The sequence below is a fragment of the Tachysurus fulvidraco genome, chromosome 24 (genome assembly GCF_022655615.1).
Source record: "Tachysurus fulvidraco isolate hzauxx_2018 chromosome 24, HZAU_PFXX_2.0, whole genome shotgun sequence".
In the NCBI taxonomy this organism is placed as follows: Eukaryota; Metazoa; Chordata; class Actinopteri; order Siluriformes; family Bagridae; genus Tachysurus; species Tachysurus fulvidraco.
Window position 1 is genome coordinate 9,166,368 of NC_062541.1, and position 22,622 is coordinate 9,188,989.

The following is a 22,622-nucleotide window of genomic DNA, read 5'->3' on the forward strand; positions in this document are numbered from 1 at the left end:
TAGTGACTGCTGCTTTTTTTTGTTGTCCAGGTCACGCATATTAAAACAGTTCCTAATGAAGTCACGTATTCATTTGAAATATTATATAAAATGCACTATAAACTCGCCTAAAAATATTCATGTTTTCTTAGTCTTGTGATTAAGGACGTAACATTTTCTTTTTCTTCTCCCTTGAAGAAGTTACATACTGTACCATTTATCAACCTAGAAATCAATGTACTGGATCGGTGTTGTATGTGCTATCACCACAAACAATAAATCTGTATAAGCATCCTTTCAGAGGCTTTTTCAGAGGGCTTTTTTGTTAACAGTATAGTTAATGTAGCTTAAAGTGTCTTTGCTTCTGCATGGATAACACAAAATGCGACACAATAACAGCTCTGGTAAAAGTGTAAAGTGGGTGTGTTTCCGGAGGTCTTGGAAAAACGCCCTCTTTTAAAAAAGCAGCATACTACGAAGGACAAAACAGTCATACAGGAAGACTTATTTTAGAAAACAAAGAAACAACCAAAAACTACGGTTATGGTTAGGGTTAGATTATCAAATAGGCCACGACCCCCCAATGACACAATATCTGCTACTCTGTTCTGAAATCCCTGGAAATAAGTGCATCCCTAGGCCCTTGAGCTCCAGGGGCAATGTATCATGGCTGATCTGTGCTCTGATCCTAACCTTCAAAGTTGGGATATGCAAAGAAATAATTCGGTAATAAAATAAATAAAGGCTTTGATAATATTCATTCACAGGGGCATTCCATATAATCACAAAACTAAACTGATACTGTATGGTTAGCGTATGCTTTCGTATGTACGGTTAGCGTACTGTATGGTTAGCGTATGAGATTTTGGGAAGGAGTCTCGAGTGGCAGTACTTTTGTAATATTCAGAAGTAATGCTTAGGTAAATTTTAGTTTAAAGGGAATGAAAAATTGATGGAACCTAAGAGGAAGAAAGACAGTGACAAGTAAGTGATAACAGGAACTGATTAGTTTCATGGACACGCTACAACATTAGAATCTGAGAGTCCTTTATCCTAGAGCAATGGTTAAGATTGTTGATTACTTCTCAGAAGGGAATTCAAACTCCTCTAAACTCACACTGTTAGACTCTTGAACATGACCCTTAATCAGAGCTGACCCTGTTTTAACCCCAGCTTCCTGATAAACTGGAGTATGCAAAAATAAATAAATAAAGGATTTAATGAATTGGTCATTCTAGTTGTATAAAAATGATGGTAAATACTATATTTGAGTATTTCTCTATAACAGAACATCTTTATTTATTAATCTTTGTATTTTTTTACACTTTTTGTATTATGCTTCTTAAGCTCTGTAAAGCTGCTTTGAGACAATGTCAATGACAAGAAGCGCTATACAAATAAAATTGAATTGAATCTTGTATTTTGTGATGATTTGCTCCATATATTACAGTGTGATTATAGTATTATTTTAGTTTAGAGGCAGAGTAAAAAAAAAATCAAATAAAACACTGAAAATGGATTGAACAAGATCTTTTTCTCTTCATCCATGTATTTACAGAAATATCTCACATTTTGGGCACAAATGTTCTGAATTATTTACTTCACTGTCAAAAAAAAAAGGAGGCATCATTTCCAAATAAAACTCAACACTCAACTTAGCACATTAAGAGAGAAAGAAGCAATAAATATATTACATCAGCAAGCAATGTTCTACACCACACCCATTCAGAGCTGACATTACATCATCTCCATGCACGGACCATCCGAGGCCTGAGGCACAAACGTGACAGCGGTCTAATAAGAGACAGAACTGATAGAGACTTCATGTGAGCAAACCGTTTCTGATGACAGGGGGAAATAAAATACCTGCATGTATTATTAAGCAGAACCAGCAGGGTGGGAGGAAGAGCAAGAGTCCGTGGTTTGAAGGGGATGGTGGCGGGGGGTATAGAGAAAGCAGAGCTCAGTGGTTTAAAGGTCTCTACAGCTGCCCCGGTCATATCGCAGCAAAGCCACCAATAACGACTCTCTCCTTTCAGTCGGAGCTGTCACTACTACTCTTTGACTTGTGCTTCTTATTCTTCTTTTGTTTCTTCTTCTTCTTCTTCTTCTTTTCCTTTTTTTTCTTCTTATTCTTATGGCCGTGGCGAGAGGTCGAGGGGTCCGAGGAGGAGCCGGAGTCAGAATCGGATGTTGTATCCTGTAGTAGCTTCCTCAGCTGCTCGATCCTGTGGTGAGCAAATGGCACAGAATCAATGTCAGCTAGTGCATTGGAAATGAGGAAGTCATAAGGATTTCGATTTTCTACTAAGAATATGTGTGATAATGTTCAAGCTTGGGTTAAAAAACAAACAAACAAACAAAAAAAGAAACACTTACATACATCACACTTTGAGGCTCGGTATACCGAGTCGTGCTCAAACATTTCTGTGAACTAACTAAATCTGTCCTGGTATATAGTAGCTCTCCTACACTGCATGGCATTATAACTTTTCCAGCCAGTCCTGAAAGTCAATTCACTTCTTCTCAGGCTTTTTCGGAGAATTTCCACATTATCTCCTAGACGCCTGTATCCCTAGGAACCGCACAGCGACGACCCCCTGTCTCTTTTCTCTATTGATTTTTTTTCTCCTGCTGCTCAGGCTCTTGCATCAGTCCCCAAGCTGAAACTGTTTTTCAACACTGGCTTTTAATAATCCATGCTTTGTTTTCTGACACATGGCTGCAAACCTCAATAAAATGAGCCAAACCTTTTTTGTGCTGAACTGAAACATTTCAACAAGACAGAGGAGAGAATAATGTTTCATATATATATAATTTTTTTCTTTTCAAAAAAAGTTACTACAACCAACTGCCAATCCTGAAAGACAGCACAGTAATAATTCTTTATTCTTCAGAAAGTTCTATGTACCAGTATTTAGACGCTTACTGACACCATGGTGTACACTTGGTTTCTCCCCCAGCAGAGTGTAATTACTCCCTTTGTAAAAAAAAAAAAAAACAATGTCATCACATACTTCATGATAATTACTATGCAGTTACATAATCGCTGTGAATAGGATTATTTGAAAACACACACACATGCTGTCATGTACATTTACATCAGGACAGGCCTCGATCGTTTGTTTTATCCCCGGATCCTTTTTGATCGATTTGATATGCGCACAATGACAATCCTACGTCGCATGATAAAGCATCAAAAGAACCTTTCCACCCAGTCACGATATTCCTGTTCACAACTTATCGGCGCTCTTTTTACGGACTGTTTAATTGCTCCCGTGGGAACAGGAACCATCGCGTACATAATGATAATTACAGTGAGCTGAACAATTACATAAGTGATAAGAATAATAAGGTTTGTTTGTATTAAAAAGAAAATAAAATGGAATCGTCATATTTTTGGGCTGTACACACCGGGAAATGCATTCTTGTACCATTGATGGAAGAATAAAACAAATACAAACAAACACAAAAACAGGACATATCGTGACATCGCAAAGCACTCGTCATCATGTACATGGTGATATTTACACTGATCGAAACACTGCAGTCAGGGTTAAGGGCCTTGCTCAAGGGCCCAACAGAGGCAGCTTGGCAGTGCTGGAGCTTTAACCTTAATCCTCCTATCAACAACCCAGGGCCTTAACCATTATATTAACACATTTATATATATTAGCAACATTTATATTAAAGTTCCGACCCCGTTGCTGTTCAGTGCCACTGAGAGATAGACGTTTCTGAACTGGACGGTTTGTCTCCTTTTCCTTCATTTTGGTGTCAAAAATGTATCTTAGTAGATGATATAAATGTAAAAGTCAGTCAAAATGTAAAAAAGTTTTTCTCAGGATATTTAAGTGCAACCATTTCATTGCTACTCATTCTCTCTCCTGCTTTCTCTCTCTCTCCCTCTTTCGCTTTCTCTCTCTCTCTTTCTCCCCCCTCTCTCTCCCTCTCGCTCCCCCCCCCCCCCATGCTTAGATATATTGTGAAAATGTCTTGGAAACTTGGAAATATTTTCTTTTTACCCCATTGCTAGTTTCTGTAATAAAAACACCTGATTAATCTGCGCGCAGTACAACATTAAAGTATGAACCATAATAAATGATGGCTCTTCCAATTAATAGAGCACTTCTCATTAAACTCATGCATTGTCTTTTTTTTAACGGTGATCCTTCTCACATCCTCACACACAATTTCAGAACTTCTCATCGGTCAGAAAAAATAAGAGCTGATCCTTCTCACAAAATACGGATTTTCCATCGGTTACAAAATAAGACTTGCTCAATGTCAGCTAAATGGTTTAAAAGATTAATTTGGGCCAACCTCAGCCAGATTTGCAAGAAATAAATGAGGGTTTTATGAGTTTTTTATGAGTTGGATTTAAGAGGTTATGGCACTGTGTAATGAGACAAACAGGACTTGTCAATCATTTATCTGTGGCATGTGATGTGTGTGACATGTAAGAGATTTGAGTGATGTACTGTTAGGAAATCAGCATAGAGTGACATGGAAAGAGATAACTGTAATTATTCATCTCTCTCTCTCTCTCTCTCTCTGTTTTTCTCTGTGTGTCTGGATTGTGTACATGATTTCATGTGTAATTTAATGTTTGTATGTTTACATTGTTTACTGATCACTAGTTACAGAGACCAAGAGACATTTCCCACTTGGGGACATTTAAGTGTACACAACTCACTGAATCCCTTTTATACTTCTGTCACGCTTAAGCTGGGCGTTATACCGCATGATTTATTCTCTGGACACGGTGCTAAAAAACGTATCACAATCGTAATTACGCTGCGTGACCTTCTAAAGTTAAATGTCAATGATGCCACTAGTCACTCCAGACTGACAAAACACAAAAGACTAACAAGCAGCCAGTGAGCCGTTTGCACTGTTTTATGTGTTGAAAGCGAAAAGACATGAAATAAGGACATGTAGGACTCATTTGCATGTAGTGCTGCTTTAATCAGCTGTGGGGTTTTTTCTCTCAGTCAGTGACAACCTAGTTTCCACTGAAATTAAAGTACCATGGGATTGTATTTATAAATAAACCTGCTCCCAGAGAGACACAGAGTTTGTTAGAGAAGTTCTTCAAAGAACAACCATAGGACATAAACGCCACAAAGCTTTATGGAAAAGTAGTGTGAAGAAGAAAAAATAAACCGTCGACGGACAAATTTTCACACGGCTGTACATTTGGCAGAAACCCAAAACTGCTCATCACCATGTGAACAACATCCCCACAGTGAAGCATGGTGGTGGGAGCATCGGGTTGCTTTTTCTCACCAAGGACTGGGACACGAGCCAGGGGCTGATGTCAAGCTCGGTGGGACTCAATGTACTGTAGGTCAATCACAGAAGAAAATCTGCTGCAGTCTGAAAAATATATAAGACTGGAGCGGAAATCCAGCTTCCGGCAGGGACAACAATGCTAGGCAGTCAAAGCCCAGACCTCAATCAAATTTAGCCTCAACATTTATCCGTCTCTCTCTCTCTGTGATTCATTTAACCACGATTCAGAAAAAAATGGGGTTCGGGTCTTTCCTCATTGTGCACATTTCCTGATGAGCATTGTGGCCAGTATCATTAAAATCTATTGCTCAGGAATGATTCCTTTTTCTGATAAATAATTGAATATTATCTTAACTTTAACTGGCATTCCTCATAAACATTATTACAGGCTGAAATACCTTCAGGAGAATAAAATCTCTGTTATGTGATGCATCTGAGAGTCACATTACAACTGTAGGTCTAGATGAAGACACATTGCCATAGCTCAAGTACTCAATAGCTCTCAAGTACTCAAATTTGTGGCCAGTGCAGGAAAATGTACCTCGTCTCCTTCTCGTTGCGCTTGTTTTCCCTTATGATGTCATACATCGGGTCTTCGTGTGCCTGCAAGCAAATGATCGATAGTTTTGTACAGTTATATAATATGTGCTATATAAAACAACTGGGTCGTGTGTTTCAACGATATTTTATCGAAATAATCTGCCAAGATTTTTTTTTTATATACAAGTCAAACCAGGTTAAAAGAATTAGCAAGCTCAAATGTGGACCTATCAGAGATCGTGTTTTCTTGCAATAGCATCATTAACATTAACTCAGACCTCTGCTCCTAAACACATCCTTCAGCATGAGCTGCTGATTGGTATGATATGTAATTATTAGACCGTCTAGTGATAAGTCATGCCTCTGATAAACTCACCACTCTGAACTGCTCCAGCTTCTGATTGCCTTTGATGAAGAAGGGACATTCTTTGTCCCCGGTCCTGTGGCCGTAACGCTTGCATCTCCAGCCTGAAATACACACAGGACACCTCTATCTGGATTCTGGGTGAATGTCTAATGCACGCTTCTGTCTAATTCACAATATGAGTACGTTATATGATAAGTAAGAGCAATTCAGACATCTACGCCATCCTTAATGTTATAGGAATGAAAAAACCTGGACAGAGCTACAAGACAAAAGTGACACCAACTGGCCTGAAGGAGTCAGAAAAGGACAAAAAAAAAAAAAAAGAGTTCTAATTAGTATCTCAGTTAGGGCTATTTATTCTGAATTATTTCAGAATAATTTAGTGAGATATTGTGACATCCTTTAAGTACTTAAAAAATAAATATAATTTAATTATAAAAAAAATACAAATAGATGTTTGTTAATTTTTGTTATTATTATTATTTTATTATTATTATTATTTTTTTTACAGTTTTTGCATATTATTATTATTATTATTATTATTATTATTAATTTTAGTGTTAAATCCAGAAATAATAATGCAGTTTTAGATATACATAATCCTAAATATTTTTGTTGAAATATATTACTAAACACACTAAACTATTTAGCATGAAATGTGGATGTGAGAAACATCTTTGACATTTACATCCTTCAGAAATGAAAACCTGCCACATGTATCCTTGCATTTCTACACAAACCGCAGCACAGCTCTTACTTCCACTGGAACAGTGACTTTGTTAGTTTGTGTCTGCACTCATTGAACTCTCTCGTTCTGGGGTGTTACTTAACAACATGCTCCCAGATTACCCAAAATTCCCTGTTCATAGGGAATATGGATTAGCAAACTTTATTAAACAAAGGAGGAGAGATAACTCACACTGCATGACTTTCACCTCCCTGCCCAGTGGCATCCACAAGCCTCTAGTGGGTGCATGAGCCAGAAAGTCCCTGGCGTTCTCATTCCCAGGGGCATCAGGAATACAGTCCTCTGGTTTTACTTCTTCCTCCTAAATAGAAGATACAAAAACCTTCACTTCCCAAATTATACACAAAGTCATATGTTACCTTAAACACATATCATCGTTCGATGAACGTCATTAATAAAATTAATTTAATTCATTTTTAAAAATAATTATTTAAAAAAAGTATTAATAAAAAAATTCTTAAATTCTAATTTCTGCAAACCTTTATAAGTCCTGGGGGAGGTTTCTCATAGCTGAAAAGTAAGAAATACAAGACCTTTACATTACTTTGTTAAAAACAATTAAATAATCAGAGCTAGCTGTTCTTCAGGTAATAAATAATATGGCTGTTTAAACCTGCACACTAATTTAAAACAGATTCTATTAACTAAATGTTTTTCAGAGGTATGTAATCTATCTATCTGTCTGTCTATTGGTCTGTTCCTCTATCTATCTATCTATCTATCTATCTATCTATCTATCTATCTATCTATCTATCTATCTATCCCTCTGTCTGCCTGTCTATGTTTGTCTATCTATCTATCTATCTATCTATCTATCTATCTATCTATCTATCTATGTTTGTCTGTCCCTCTGCCTATTTATTTTTGTCTATCTATTTATCTATCTGTCTACATGTCTATCTATCTATCTTTCCCTTTATCTATCTATCTATCTATCTATCCCTCTGTCTATCTATCTATCTATCTATCTATCTATCTATCTATCTATCTATCTATCTATCTATCTATCTATCTTTGTCTGTCTCTCTGCCTATTTATTTGTCTATCTATTTATCTATCTGTCTACATATCTATCTTTCTATATGTCCCTTTATCTATCTATCTATCTATCTATCTATCTATCTATCTATCTATCTATCTATCTATCCCTCTGCCTGCCTGTCTATCTATCTATCTATCTATCTATCTATCTATCTATCTATGTTTGTCTGTCTGTCCCTCTGCCTATTTATTTTTGTCTATCTGTCCCTCTGCCTATTTATTTTTGTCTATCTATTTATCTATCTGTCTACATGTCTATCTATCTATCCCTCTGCCTGCCTGCCTGCCTGTCTCTCTATCTATCTATCTATCACCTCTATACAGTATGTAAGTGCACTACACTTACAAAATCTCCACATGTTTAAGTTTCTGCACGTCTTCACTGAGTTTTGCGGAGTGTTTGTTGTATTTCTCTTCATCGCCTTCTGAGTTTTTTAGCCTCTTTGTGCTTCGTCTTTCTTCTTTCTCTTCTTTCCGTCGCTTTCTATCTGACATGATTATATTTGTGCACTGCACACAGTGTTGTACTACAGCTTTTATTTTAAATATATAATCCTTTACAAAATACTTCATAAAAGAGTCACATTATGTTAGCTGAAGCAGGGCAACTGTAACTGAACGGCTGTTCATCGACTTCCGGATGACCTGTTTGTCACAATAAAAGTCCAAGTACAATAAGAGTACAACAAGACTGTGATTTGTTTAGGGTTATATATTATATAGTGTAGTGTATAGTGTGTGTGTATTTGTGTGCGTGTGTGTGAGAGAGAGAGTCAATTGACTGTATTTTTAGTGCACAATAGTATACAATAGAATTTTATTTGGATAAAATAATATAGAATGAGTTTTATTATAAAATAGAATTGTATTGGAAGACAACCCCAAGGTTTATACAATTAGGATATTTTTGCCATGAATAAAATAACATTACCAGGATATAATAGAATAAATACAACAGAAAATTCCAGTAGATTTTACATATCTATCTATCTATCTATCTATCTATCTATCTATCTATCTATCTATCTATCTATCTATCTATCTCAAATTGTATGGAATAGAACATTATCACGATAGAAGAGAAAAGAAGAGAAGAGAATTGTTTAACAGGTGATTTATTGAAAATAAGTGGTTTGCATACACGTTGCATTAATTTGTCATTGTATCTTAAAGTGGCTACAGCAACACGTATTTGGTCAGTCCAACAATTGTAAACCTTTAGTGTGAAGCCACTAACAGCCCTCAAATACTACATTACAACTGACCAGTATGTGAACCTCAAGTGTACAAAAACAGTGTTGTTACAAAAGAAAGAAGATGAAAAAAGTGATCTACTTAAGAGAATTGTGTAAACTCCAAAATGTCTCGCTCTCTCATATAATAATATAATATAACATAATATAATATAATATAATATATATAAAAGCATGACAATCCGCACTTTCTCTTTCTGATTAATCTTTCGATTCTCTGAGACGAAATAACCAAACAAAAAAATGGGTGAAACACACACCTGTCACCACAACAGTGACAGGAATGAATAACATTTATTTATTGTAGATGTAGCATTTACAGCCTGGAAAAAAACTGTACTGATAAAAAGGCAGCCGGTTCTCTTCTAGTCCTCGTCCATCAGGACCGGGACTGTGATGGAAGACAGGGAAGATACAAGAACTTCACATTTGTAAACCAGGCATCACTGAGTCATCCAGAAGGTGTCGCTATAGTGTGAACTAAAGTGAGCACAGCCAAACATCAGCTCCTCTTAAGCCTGTTGTTCTAAATGAAATCAGGCTTTGCAGTGGTGGTGTGGGGTTTCTGGATTCTGTGGCCCACAGGGTTCTTAAAGAGACGTGAGGAAGTCTTTCAGGCCGCCTTTCTTACTCTTCTGGCTGTCCTCGAGCATCAGAAGTTTCTTAAGACGTGAGAAAGCAGATTTTTTCCCACTGCCTGACTTTGAGGAGCTGGAAGCCTCAAATGAACGAGCCCTGCAGATTAGAAATTAGAAATCAAATTAGAAATCTGCTTCCTAAGGCACTTATTATGCATTTTGTGTTTTACATATTTGACTGAAGCTGGCAGTATAGAGAATGCACCTACAGTTCAGTGCATAAGTTTCTACATCCTACAGGATGATTTATATTATGCAGATATTTTGTGTTTCCTGAACGTTCCTTCAATCTCAATTGTCAACAAAACGGTGAAATAGTGTATGTTACCATGTTAATAATAACAAAACCCTAACCATAAATTAAGCATTATATATATATATATATATATATATATATATATATATATATATATATATATATATATATATATAAAAATAAAGGTTACCACTTGCTTCCTCTGAGGCATGTGAAGCCTATTGCTTATGCTGTAACACACTTAAAACAAAGTGTGTATCTGTCCTCTTTTGCCTGCATGAGCTCACAGATGCCCGTGATTGGCTGGTGTCGCTGTGATTGACAGGGATAGAGCGTATGCCCCTCCCATTCAGAAAGCATAGTCACTTCTGCTCCCTTGGCAATAAGGGGATGTTCAGAGGAGATGCGATTTTTATTTTATTCAAATAAACTAGCATGTGAAGTGGTTTGATTCCCGGGCAGGAATCGATCTCGGTCCTAAGCCTGGATAAAAAGGGATGGTTCTGTCAGGAACGGCATCGGGCGTAAACCCTGTGCCAAATCTAATATGCCAAATCTGTGGCGACCCTGAACACGGAGCAGACGGTAGAAGAAGAAGAAACCAGTATGTGAAGTAACTTACACCGGCGTTCTGCTTGGCGTTTTGTCATGGAAGTTGGGCTTGGGTGTAGACTTGTTAGCAGACTGAGGAGTCCTACATTTTGACATGCTCACTGGGGTGTTCTTTGGTAAAGTCCCCAGAAATTCCCTGTTCATCCCAACTTGCCTGGACGTCTTATTACAAATGTGACAGGTTGCCATCTTGGAGAAAGAAAAACAAAAATAACTTAGACAAATCATTTAATCAGATAACAGTGAAAAACTGGAGTGCAGCAGAACGTACACTTGCGCATGTATTAATATATACACAGCAGGATTAACTGCAACAACATGAATTCTTTGCTGAAAGGAAATTTTTCGGTGGTTGTATGTTTGAAGCTGAGGAAGAGAAGGGGGGAAAGCGTAGGAGTGTGTGTGCAGTCCTGGTTGTGATGATCAGCACTAATGAATCATATGTGTGGAGTGACGGCGACACTGAAATCGCTGATTATTATTGTGTGAGTCATTACAGTCGGGTTCAACATGTGCGTCATAAAAAAATCCTCCTGCGTAAACAACCGTAAACTGTGTGTGATGACCTGCTGGGGGACAAAGCTAGATTTGTTGTTAAATGCGATGCTTATGCCATTTTGTTACATAAAATACATGCAACGTCAAATATTCCATAGGGTACATCTAATATTTATAAAAAAAAAAAAAACTTAGCAGGTGGAATCAAAGATGTAGTCTGTGTACTACATTTCTACAATTTTAAAGGTTCGGTAACAAATATAGCATCACATCGGCTCCTGACAGTCTGTAATTAGATAAAGACAACACTCTAGCTACAATATGTCTGAATAGTTTACAGTGATTGTGTTTTATATAAAAAGTCCCACATTTCCAGGTACAACAGGATGCTTTGTATATAAGAGATATATATACGGTCATGTCGGATAACAAAAAATAAAATCCTCTCAGTTCATTCTATTCTCAAAAAACCCTGAAAATCCCACCAGTAGGCAAGAAAAAAAATGATCCCACTTATTCCTGAACAATTTGGGAAATAAAGTTTAAATCACCATCAGCTCCTGTAATAGCTCTCTGCTCAGACTCCTGTAGATTTAAAAAAAATCTCTCTCGAGACAGTTTGAAATACAGTAACGTGAACAGGGGAACTTCTATAGTGACATGATTTGTTACATTACTGATGCAACAATATATTTCCAACACCTACAGAAAACACCTAAAGTGTGTTTTGTCAAAGCGCTTACTTCCTTGACAGCATTATTCATATATAACGTCAATAACAATCGATGTGTTCGGTTGTCCTACTAACACACATAACTCATAAACCAAACACACACCAAAGCCCGGACTTAACAGGCTGCCACTTTCTCACCCACTCACATCTACAGAGACAAAGAAAGCTGTTCTGTGCAGCGTGAACAAATATCCATTTACGTGTCCAACAGTAGTTTTCATCCCTGGCAGAGCAAAGCTTTGTTTTACAAGAGTTTAAACTCACCGACACAAAGTTAGCCATGTTTGCTGATGAGAACAGGTGGTGGAGCTGAAGAGTGATACAGGATTGTCTGAGAGTTTACACCGCTGCACATTACTATTAAACATTGTGTGCACGCACACACACACACACACACACACACACACACACACACACACAAACACACACCTCCAGCCAATCACCCTGAGCGAGGCGGAGACAGTTTGACTAATACAGGGTCTAATAGTTAATACTGCAACCTCATTTCTTATAAATATAAATGTTCCACAATGTAAAACACTTATCAGGCATGAGGCGTGCTCTAAGTACAAAAAAAATTGAGCTATGATTTTGGCTAGTTGAGTGTAAAGGTTTGAAAAGCTCATCGAGTCTGAATGCAAGAAAATGTATTTATTTAACAATTTGGCTGTAATTATAAAGAATCATATTAAAGCAAAATAAAGAGGAAAAAAAGTTCTGGTGGAAAAAACCCAAAAGCTACACAGAGAATTATATTCTTTAAAGAAAAAATAATCGAGCTCTTCAATAAGTGAACATAGTGGGCCTATAAGTGATCATAAGTCTGAGCTGACATCATTTCATTATTTTCACTGTTAATATCGCCATAACACACTCTGTGTGTGTGTGTGTGTGTGTGTGTGTGTGTGTGTGTGTGTGTGTGTGTGTGTGTGTGTGTGTCCAGTTTGTCTTCTGATGTTTAATGAATACTTAAACATTACCATCGGGACTCGTTCTATATAATATAACCTTGTTTGACTGATTTACTTTATATATGAAATAAATAACCCAAGAAATCTGCTGTCCCTTGGTGAAACTGGATGAAGTAACACACATACACAAAAAGCTACTGTTTAAAAAAAAGTTATAGTTTCCAGTTTTTAAGATTAGACTGGATTAAATTGAGTATGAACTGTTTAATAATGAATATACCATTGAATAGTAAATGTTTTTTTTAAAATAATAGTACTATTCATGGTTTGTAGGCAAGGATAAATAACTAAGAGCTATCAAAGACAATCCTGTCAGCACCCATTAGCCAACAATAGCACATTACCAGTGGAAACTAGTCCTAAAAAGATGAGCACGAATCCATATGTGGCTATAAACGGCTCCTCAAACCTCAGCTTCTAACTATAATAAATATCAGAGACAGAAATGCTCTCAGAGTACTTTAACCATCACGATAACAATCAAGTAATAAAACAACTCCAAATACACCATGTCCCAGCTCATAACAAACACCTCCAGCCAGCAGCAAGTCACAGGAAAAGGGTAAAATAATAAAAACCACATGTCCACAACCACTTAACTGTCTAACAATATAGTACTTAAATATATTTACACCTTTATTTGTCTTAACTTAAAAATGAGTGTTGGAGATGAGATATCACATAGGAGCACATGTGCAATATCTCAGCTGTTTACCTAAACTAAACAGTATTTTATTGCATCACATGTTAATGTTTATATTCGTTTATATGTATGTGTATACTTTTTTAACCAATTTATGCATCTATCTATTTATCCATCTATCCATCCATCCATCCCTCAATCTATTGATATCCAGCCATCCATCCCTCAATCTATCCATCCATCTATCCATCCATCCATGCCTCTATCTATCCATCCATCCACCCATCCCTCCATTCATCCACGATGAGGCAAGATTTCATAATGGTGAAAATAAAAAAAAAAGAAATGAATGAATAGCAGTCATGTTACAGAGGAAAAAAGACTGTCAGAAATATTATAAGCATTTTCCTTCATAAATAAAATTTTTGAATCAATTAATTATTAGTCTTATGTTTCTGTTTTACATGTTAATAAGATGTTGCTATAGAAACCTAAAAGCATTTGAAACGGCACATTGATATAAACTTGTGGCAACTGTAACTACTTTAAGAGCTGCTGTTATAAAAAAAAAATGAGATTGGAGATTTGCCCGTTAGATGACAGATGTTATATGATGACTTATGGCTATAAAGTGTTAATGTTATGAGAATACAGTTCTGAATATAAATGCTGATTTTTGAGGTCATTGTGTAAACACTTATCTGCACATTCCTACTTCCTATTCAAGAGTCCGTCACGGCCAAGCCACCACTGTCGAGTCCTTGAGTAATCAGTTCCGATTAATCCTACGTCACTTTGGATAAAAGCTTTTGCGGAATGAATAAACAGCAAAAAAAAAACCTGGTTTGAGGTCAGGTGACAGAGAAGCACCGGGGACGAGGCATCTCAGGTGCACGAGCGAGAATAGTAACAGAAACCTCTGCAGTGGGTTAGTGAGAGAAGGCATGATCTAATAAAAACAGCTCTCAAGGACAATTTTGCTGCACATTTCACTCAGAATGCAAACAGACCGAATCAGACAAGCAGTCATGATACCATAAGCTTGTTTTCATCATTACCAGAATGATCACATTTTCTCAATGCTATTAAACCTGCACGGATGAAATTCATGCCACTGCTGTTAATATGTCAGGAGGAATTTGTAGACGCTCTAAAGGATGCACGCATATACCAGTTAAAACCTGACAGCTCTAATGAGACTCATGCAATCAATCAACAGCAGCTGCTTGAGCTCAGTGAGCGGCTGTGAACATGAAGAGAGGGAAGTGAAGCGAGACCAGCTGTATTTAGCTTAGCGTTGGGCAGATTACAAAGTCTGGCCTGAACAGAGCGTTACAGATTTCTTCAGGCGGGATTTCGGACCGCTTCCAGCACAATGACAAGTCTCAGCAGCACGGCGAATTGTGAGGAAACGTTTGCATGAAAACTGCGAATTGGATCGAATAGCAATGGTTTCATGAAGGAGCTTTTCAAAACGAGGTGCCAGTTTCTCTCCAGCCCGAGCCACTGGCACACTTCCTGAACACCCCCAGCTCTACCCCACACTCCACACAAACAAACCAACCCACACTAAAAATCAATCCGGTAGATCAATCTATTATAGGCCTGGACCTAAAATACCCTCGCTCGACCTTGGTGCTATGGTTTCAGCTGCAGAAAGGCAAACTCACACAAGTGCCCAAGCCATTACTGAAACCTGACTGCTCTCTATGGCTCTGTGGATCGATTCCTTTTGTCCGAGCATGTGCAAAACATTCCAGTCGTCCTCGGCCTTTTGGCAGAAACAAACAGCAGGTCACCCACATCAGGATCTGGAATCAGACTGGAAAGTAAATACAGTCCCAGACATCCTATAAATCAGCTTCAACCTTTCAAGGGCAAATCATGACCATAATCATCCAATTATCCAGTTTCAACTATTTTGAGTAGACTTAAGCACTAAACAAATGGGGTAACGGTGAAAAACTCTATATTTGGGGCAAAAAACTTTTCACGTACCTCTTATAATATCTTTCAAAAGCCATGGGGGGTGGGGGTGACTTTTGCAAGATATTATAAGAGGTATGTGAAAAGTTTTTTGCCCCAAATATAGTCAATAATTCAAGATATCTTTAGTATTTGATTGCCTATTGATCTACAAGGCAAATAATAAACGTTTCATGCAAAACAATCTCTGTAAATACATATCAACATGCCTGTGTTCTAAATGAGGTTTAGACATATACTTTAATGATTAATGGCACACAAGCACATTTATATGCAGTGTCAGCCTTGTGGGAATAATGACAAATTATTTTCTGTATATTATGTGATATGGTCACACGAGTACACTATTAATATCGAGCATTACATGTGTGACCTTTAGATTATGTACAGAATTTAAGTTGTGAAGCAAAAATAATTCACTAGTTTATAAAGTGATCAATATTATTACTATACCTATATGTTTTAACCCTTGGGTAGAAAGTACTAAATAAGTAAATGTCTGCTTACAGAAAACTTCACCGTATACAACACAATTAACACATTGTTGAACCGGTTTATGTGGACTATCCACCCTTCAGGTCTCTGTGTAAAAAATTACACTATTACAAAAACAATATGGAAGCATATATGTGCGTTACAATAAACCCGTGATTCGTCATGCAGCTGCACGGCACATCTGTCAGAGCCGCTGTCATGGAAAATGAATCAACACCTCCTGACCAATCAGAATGAATCAATTAACAGCTATATGGTATAAATTAAAAAATACCATACTTCAATATTCAAGTCACACAGTAATCCAGTACAGGACATGCACCTCATACATGCTATTCCTTCCATGCTATTAACACACACACACACACACACACACACACACACACACACACACACACACACACACACACACACACACACACACACACACACACACACACACACACACACACACACACACACACACACACACACACACACACGACTATGTGCAGCATCTAAATATTCCAGCTAAACTTTCCCCAGATACCCCAGTGTCTCAGTATAATCACACAGCTCTGCAGCAGCTCTTCTACATCACTAAGAGTTATTATTAATTCTTCTGATTACAAAATCTATCATGTCTTAGTCACTACAATACACTGCCTGGCCAAAAAAAAGGCTGCTGTTCGGATTTAAATAAACGAATGCAAGAGTTTGTGACTGAATCATTTTGCAGTGATTAATATGTTTCAGCTGGCAACAAGTTTGTCAGTCAGTCAGTAGGTCAGAGTCAGTCAGTAGGTCAGAGTCAGTCAGTAGGTCAGAGTCAGTCAGTAGGTCAGAGTCAGTCAGTAGGTCAGAGTCAGTCAGAGTCAGTCAGTAGATCAGACAGTCCGTCAGTAGATCAGATAGTCAGTCAGTAGATCAGACAGTCAGTCAGTCAGTAGGTCAGAGTCAGTCAGTAGATCAGACAGTCAGTCAGTAGATCAGACAGTCAGTCAGTAGATCAGACAGTCAGTCAGTCAGTAGGTCAGAGTCAGTCAGTAGATCAGACAGTCAGTAGATCAGACAGTCAGTCAGTAGATCAGACAGTCAGTCAGTAGGTCAGTCAGTCAGTAGGTCAGACAGTAGGTCAGTAGGTCAGACAGTCGGTCAGTAGGTCAGACAGTCGGTCAGTAGGTCAGACAGTCGGTCAGTAGGTCAGACAGTCGGTCAGTCAGTCAGTCGGTAGGTCAGACAGTCAGTCAGTAGGTCAGTCGGTAGGTCAGTCAGTAGGTCAGTCGGTAGGTCAGTCAGTCAGTCGGTAGGTCAGACAGTCAGTCGGTAGGTCAGACAGTCAGTCGGTAGGTCAGACAGTCAGTCGGTAGGTCAGACAGTCAGTCGGTAGGTCAGACAGTCAGTCGGTAGGTCAGACAGTCAGTCGGTAGGTCAGACAGTCAGTCGGTAGGTCAGACAGTCAGTCGGTAGGTCAGACAGTCAGTCGGTAGGTCAGACAGTCAGTCAGTAAAGAAGTCAGTCAATAGTTTAGCGAACGTGTCAGTAAGTCGGTTGATAATTTAACTAGTTGACCAGAAAATCAGTCATGAAGTCAGTAAATTAATCAGGAATTAAACTAAAAGGTCAGTTAGCAAGTAATTCAGTAAATCAGGAAGTCAGACTGTCCATGCAAAATAATAACAAGAAGGGATTATGGGTAAGCAAACACACAAATGAGTGCTAGTGAAAGAGAAGGATCCCTTTGAAATATAACTTCTCTTAATAACCTTGGGATGCAACGGAGATCGGAGCTTTTACTCTAATCAGATAAAGCAATATCTAAAAGGTTTTTTGTTGATTTTTTGCAGAATAGATTTAAATGCAAACTGTACCAAGTCTTAAGAGTTCAAGTATTCAGATATAAATATCTGAAAGTGCAGCATGGAACTGAGGATTAAACCAAAATACTCTAGCAGATCTTCCATACTTACATCGTTGTGGCATAGTAACGAGTGCAGAGCCAATTTTCCTTTCCCTGCTCTAAAAAAAGAAGCGCTGTAATATGCTACGGTTTTTCTATTACCACAAGGTAGAAGAGCAGCCGCTTTCTGCTATCCACTGACAGTAAACACAACATCCACACAATTCCCAAAAGGACTAGTAAAAAGTTTCCTGATCCTACAATTCCTAAAAATCTAGACCACTGCATATACAGGAGGAATTCAAGTTGAATATTTAATATATATTGTGCATGAAAACTTACCAGAATGGAAGAAGCCCTTCTGAACCTCTGAAGCAGTTTGATTTCCTGTGAACTGAGCCTCTTGTGGGCCTTTTCCCTCCTGAGCAGCTTTCTGATCCGCACCGAAGGTCTGCACTTGGGCTGTAATCGCACGCGGTACTCTCCAGGCCGACGCCACTGAAAACAGAACGGGCACAGCGTCGTGTCTGGCAGTGCAGGACCTGAAAACGACGTGCAAATGGTCATCATGTGTTTCAATATGTTAACTAAGAACTGAGAAATCTTTCAAACGGAACCTCTCATTACACTCAGGTGTAATAAAGTAACACCGTTAAACACAACTTAGGCTTAAATCGAATGTAATAATCTTCAATTAGCTTTTATTCTCTCTCTTGTCTGCTTTCATTTCTGAGAGCTTGCTCATAAAAATGTCCTCCGAGGCTGATATACACGGATGATGTTGTGCTGTAAGACAGACATTTCTTCCACATACTGGATGAAGGGGTTTGGCCGTTTTACTAATATAACTCTTTTGAATGGCAGATGTTCACTGTTAGATTGTTAAACCTGTCGGCATTCAGGTCTTTATATATTCTCAATTCAAAAATAGATCTAAATTTGAATTAAAAATAAGTACATTTTCCTGTAATTAGCCCATTGTTTTAGATTTACTCAGACATTTGTACACAATGTGAACACATCAAAAATTGTTATAAATTTTGTTAATATAGTTCATATTATTATATTAATTTAAAAATTGAAACATTAAATTAAAAATGCTTTATGATTAACATATAAAAAGGCAGATTTTTTACTCTAGTTTCACCCTGGTTTTTATTGATAAATTGACATGGCTTTTATACATACAGTTCATGCTGTAAACATGATGATTTCTCTCAGTGTGTATGGAGCGCTGTCAGAATTCATTTTAGACAGGTTGCCATTTTTTATTGACCCTCCGTGACCCTTTACATATTTTATAGCCGCTTTGAGGCCACTATTCAGCATGGATTTCGGATGTGGGTGTGAATTACAATACACTGCGTTTACAACTCACCATTCATCTGCTGTTTCTGCCTGAAACAGAGAAAAGACGGGAAAAGATGGGGGTTATTTCTGAGCAGTCCGGCTGTGGCACTTTATATTTAGGTGAATAACTGAATGACGATAATAAATAACTCCAACATAAATAACATTTACATGCACTTCTTTACATAGATGACCTCAATTGTAGCCAATGAATTCATGTGTGTGTGTTTTAATGTGGAGATGTTTAGTGTAAAACTTCTCAAACATTCAATAGCATTCATTTGTTTTGGGATTTTTAGACAGGTTTAGCAACACACACACACACACACACACACACACACACACATACACATACATACACACACATACACATACATACACATACATACACATACATACACATACACACACATACACACACATACACACACATACACACACATACACACACATACACACACATACACACACACACACACACACACACACACACACACACACACACACAAACACTATTTGATTTTTAAAGATCAGTACAGATGCTTTTAAAAGCAGATGTCTTAAAACATTGTCAAGCTGTTTAGTATGTCTCTATTTCAAGATGAATTTTAGGCACAGGACACTGTACTAAAAGCCTAATTAAAATTCCTCTCCTACATCTCCTTATAAGTGCACTGTCCAGCCTGTAAGAGATGTTATCAACAAAGCACTTGGAATGATGAGCACTCTCTCGACAGATACAATCTATGGATGAGAAAGTTTGTCCGGATCGCTCGAGCCTCACAGCTAACTTTCACGTACATGAGATGAAGGAAAAGCAAAAGGGGAAAAAGATGAATCGAGCTCAGCGATGGTCACAAACTGTGCGTACAAGTTTTCCGCACACGTTGCAGTGACACTGCTGCCATGAATAAACAGAAACAAACTGGCTAAATGGTTAAAATTAGAAAGGCACGGAGTAAAAAAAAAACCTGTGGTAAAGCCTTTCATCAAAGCTGTCGTCTCACACGCCTGTGAAATGGTGCGTCCAGTGAGACACGTACAGCCAAGTCAAGCCAATGCCACTCAGCTCAGTAAAATGAATACACGCATAGCGCATGTAATATGCACAGCGAGACAAACACTCGAAGCATGCATGGCGTTGTCACAGGACACACAGTGACATTTCACATGAGACAAGAAGCACATGAACTAAGCTAAACAAAAACAAGTCTACTCTCTCTCTCACCAAGTGACTGTTTATTACAGGAAATCCTTTGAATGGTGCACTAAAATAATCTAAAAAAAAAGTTTAAAGTGTTGATTGCTCCATAAGCTTATTATGCAGCAACAATAATTAGAAACTATTAAAAATTTTCAATTAGAAAAACTATTGTTGAATTCCTGTCTACTATGAAAATGACAACAGTTTGTATTCAGGACATCTGACAGAGAGAGAAACTTTGCCTGCTTTTCCTCTGCACAGTGAGGTGCAAGTGCAGCACAGTAAAAAAAAATCAGGTATCCTTTATAATCCTTGATTTATACTGCCAAGAGGTATTGTAACTGTATTGTAACTGGGGATGGCCAAGTAAGCTGATTTCATTTCTGAATTATTAGTCAGTTGTTAGGGATGCAATGATACAGTGTAAGATATTCGATACAACTCTCAATTTATTGCATCTGGGTATTGAACGATATATTTAATAGACTGCATAATAAAGTAGACTAATTCAATGAGAGGTGTGAATCAGCACCTCCTTAAATCTAGCCAGTAGGGTTGCCAGGGTTGAACTAGCTCTGAATCAATCAATCAGAGATGTGTGTGAACCATTTCAAGGCAAACCGAATTTTAAAATGTTACCCTTTTTTATGGTCCTGGGTTTTATTAAATAGTTTCGTCTGAGATACAGTAAGTCTTATTGTGAGGGTTTAAATTGTAGTTGTGATGGCGCTTTTAATGAAATCTGGCAACCCTGCACACCAGGGCACAGTAGTTGTCTATCAGAGAAAGGATGGCTGCTATGAGTCTGAATGGATCACACAAATCCTGTCATTAAAAACATTAACACCCACTCCCTTAACCATTACAGACAGAATTTTATTTTATTTATTTATTTTTTACCTAATTCACTTTTAAAGACTTCATTAAAATGCTAAGTTTCAGATTTTCACTGGTTGTGAATGGATTTTTTTTAATCAACTAAAAACTGCTCAGTAATTTTGTGTTAACAAATTTTATAATGCTATTTACACGTAACATTTTATTGTTCGTGACTATATTTCTCTTGTTTATGACGTTGTGCTTTCGCAAATATTTATGGAGAACATTAAAGTTGACGATTGATCTCTGTCGCCCCCTAACGGTAAATTTACCTAATGACACTCATTGCGTCCCAATTCGACTTCTACCCGCTTTATAGTAGTTAAATTCGGCATCCCAAAGGTACCCGGATGTTCTTCTATTTTCCTTGCACGAGGAGTTCAAAATGCCTAACTTTCAAACAAATAAAAGCAAATTAATTAAATAGAAAAATCGAAACGTAATAGTATGTCCATGTACTCGCATACTAACGCTACACACTCCAAAAGTACGTATTTTATATTCACAAAAAGAGTATAAACGGTCAGTGTGTTGTGTAAGTAGTCGATTTGGGACGCGTACAGGTGAATATACACATGGACACTAATGAAGCCTGACTCTGACATCTAACGAAATATAATCTCATTACAACAATAAAAACAATGTAAACGCTGCAATAACACATAAAAGGTCTGAATGTCGACACACAAATAAAAAGCTACTCACATGAGGAAACGCGCCTGTTCTTGACAAATGTCCTTATAAAAAAGCGACGCTTTGGATAAAAACACCTCGGTTTTACTGAGGACCACTTTTTCCATCGTCTTAAAACTAACAGCGAAAAAACACTTTATCACAAAATAAAAAAACAAGAAACAAAAGCATAAAACCAGGATCGTAGCTTTCTACCGACAGAGAGCAAATTTTACTTCCGGGTCAATTTCCGGAAGATTTTTCAAAATAAAAGTGTCTATCCTAAATTTAAATCGATGCTCATTCATACACTTTGTACGCTACAATATAGGATACACAAACATGACAGATTGTTAAATAGATATAAAATAAAGGTTATTTTCACAACCCCTTTAAATGTGTACCAGACCAATGCTTTATTATATGTGACTATCGAAAACACAGGTTTTAAGGATAGGAGTATATAGAAAGTAATTGAATATTTTTAGATTGACCAGATAATCAGATTTGAATAAGAAGCATATTATTTAAGTCGTTTTTGGCCAATAGAAAAGTTGTGCAAGGTTTAGGTTTTTACTTTCCA

The 22,622-nt window shown here is 37.5% G+C and overlaps 2 protein-coding genes across 3 annotated transcripts; both read right to left on the reverse strand.

Annotated features, from left to right (window-relative positions):
* Nucleotides 1-1,382: 1,382 nt before the first annotated feature.
* rp9 (RP9 pre-mRNA splicing factor) lies at nucleotides 1,383-8,627 on the reverse strand. Its single transcript, XM_027175655.2, has 6 exons — nucleotides 8,317-8,627; nucleotides 7,409-7,439; nucleotides 7,101-7,230; nucleotides 6,191-6,282; nucleotides 5,816-5,877; nucleotides 1,383-2,207 (listed from the first exon to the last, which is right to left on the reverse strand). Exons 1-6 carry the CDS (start codon nucleotides 8,541-8,543, stop codon nucleotides 2,015-2,017), a joined length of 735 nt encoding a protein of 244 aa, XP_027031456.1. The 5' UTR covers nucleotides 8,544-8,627; the 3' UTR covers nucleotides 1,383-2,014.
* Nucleotides 8,628-9,069: 442 nt separating this feature from the next.
* c24h18orf21 (chromosome 24 C18orf21 homolog) lies at nucleotides 9,070-22,305 on the reverse strand. 2 transcript variants are annotated; one of them, XM_027175663.2, is made up of 5 exons: nucleotides 22,073-22,305; nucleotides 19,313-19,332; nucleotides 18,277-18,476; nucleotides 10,740-10,918; nucleotides 9,070-9,958 (listed from the first exon to the last, which is right to left on the reverse strand). In XM_027175663.2, the coding sequence occupies exons 1-5, from the start codon at nucleotides 22,165-22,167 to the stop codon at nucleotides 9,814-9,816; spliced, it is 639 nt and encodes a 212-aa protein (XP_027031464.2). In that variant the 5' UTR covers nucleotides 22,168-22,305; the 3' UTR covers nucleotides 9,070-9,813. The 2 variants fall into 2 exon arrangements, with proteins under 2 accessions (XP_027031464.2, XP_027031465.1); XM_027175664.2 differs by having other exon boundaries at nucleotides 19,313-19,328; nucleotides 22,073-22,197.
* Nucleotides 22,306-22,622: the final 317 nt, after the last annotated feature.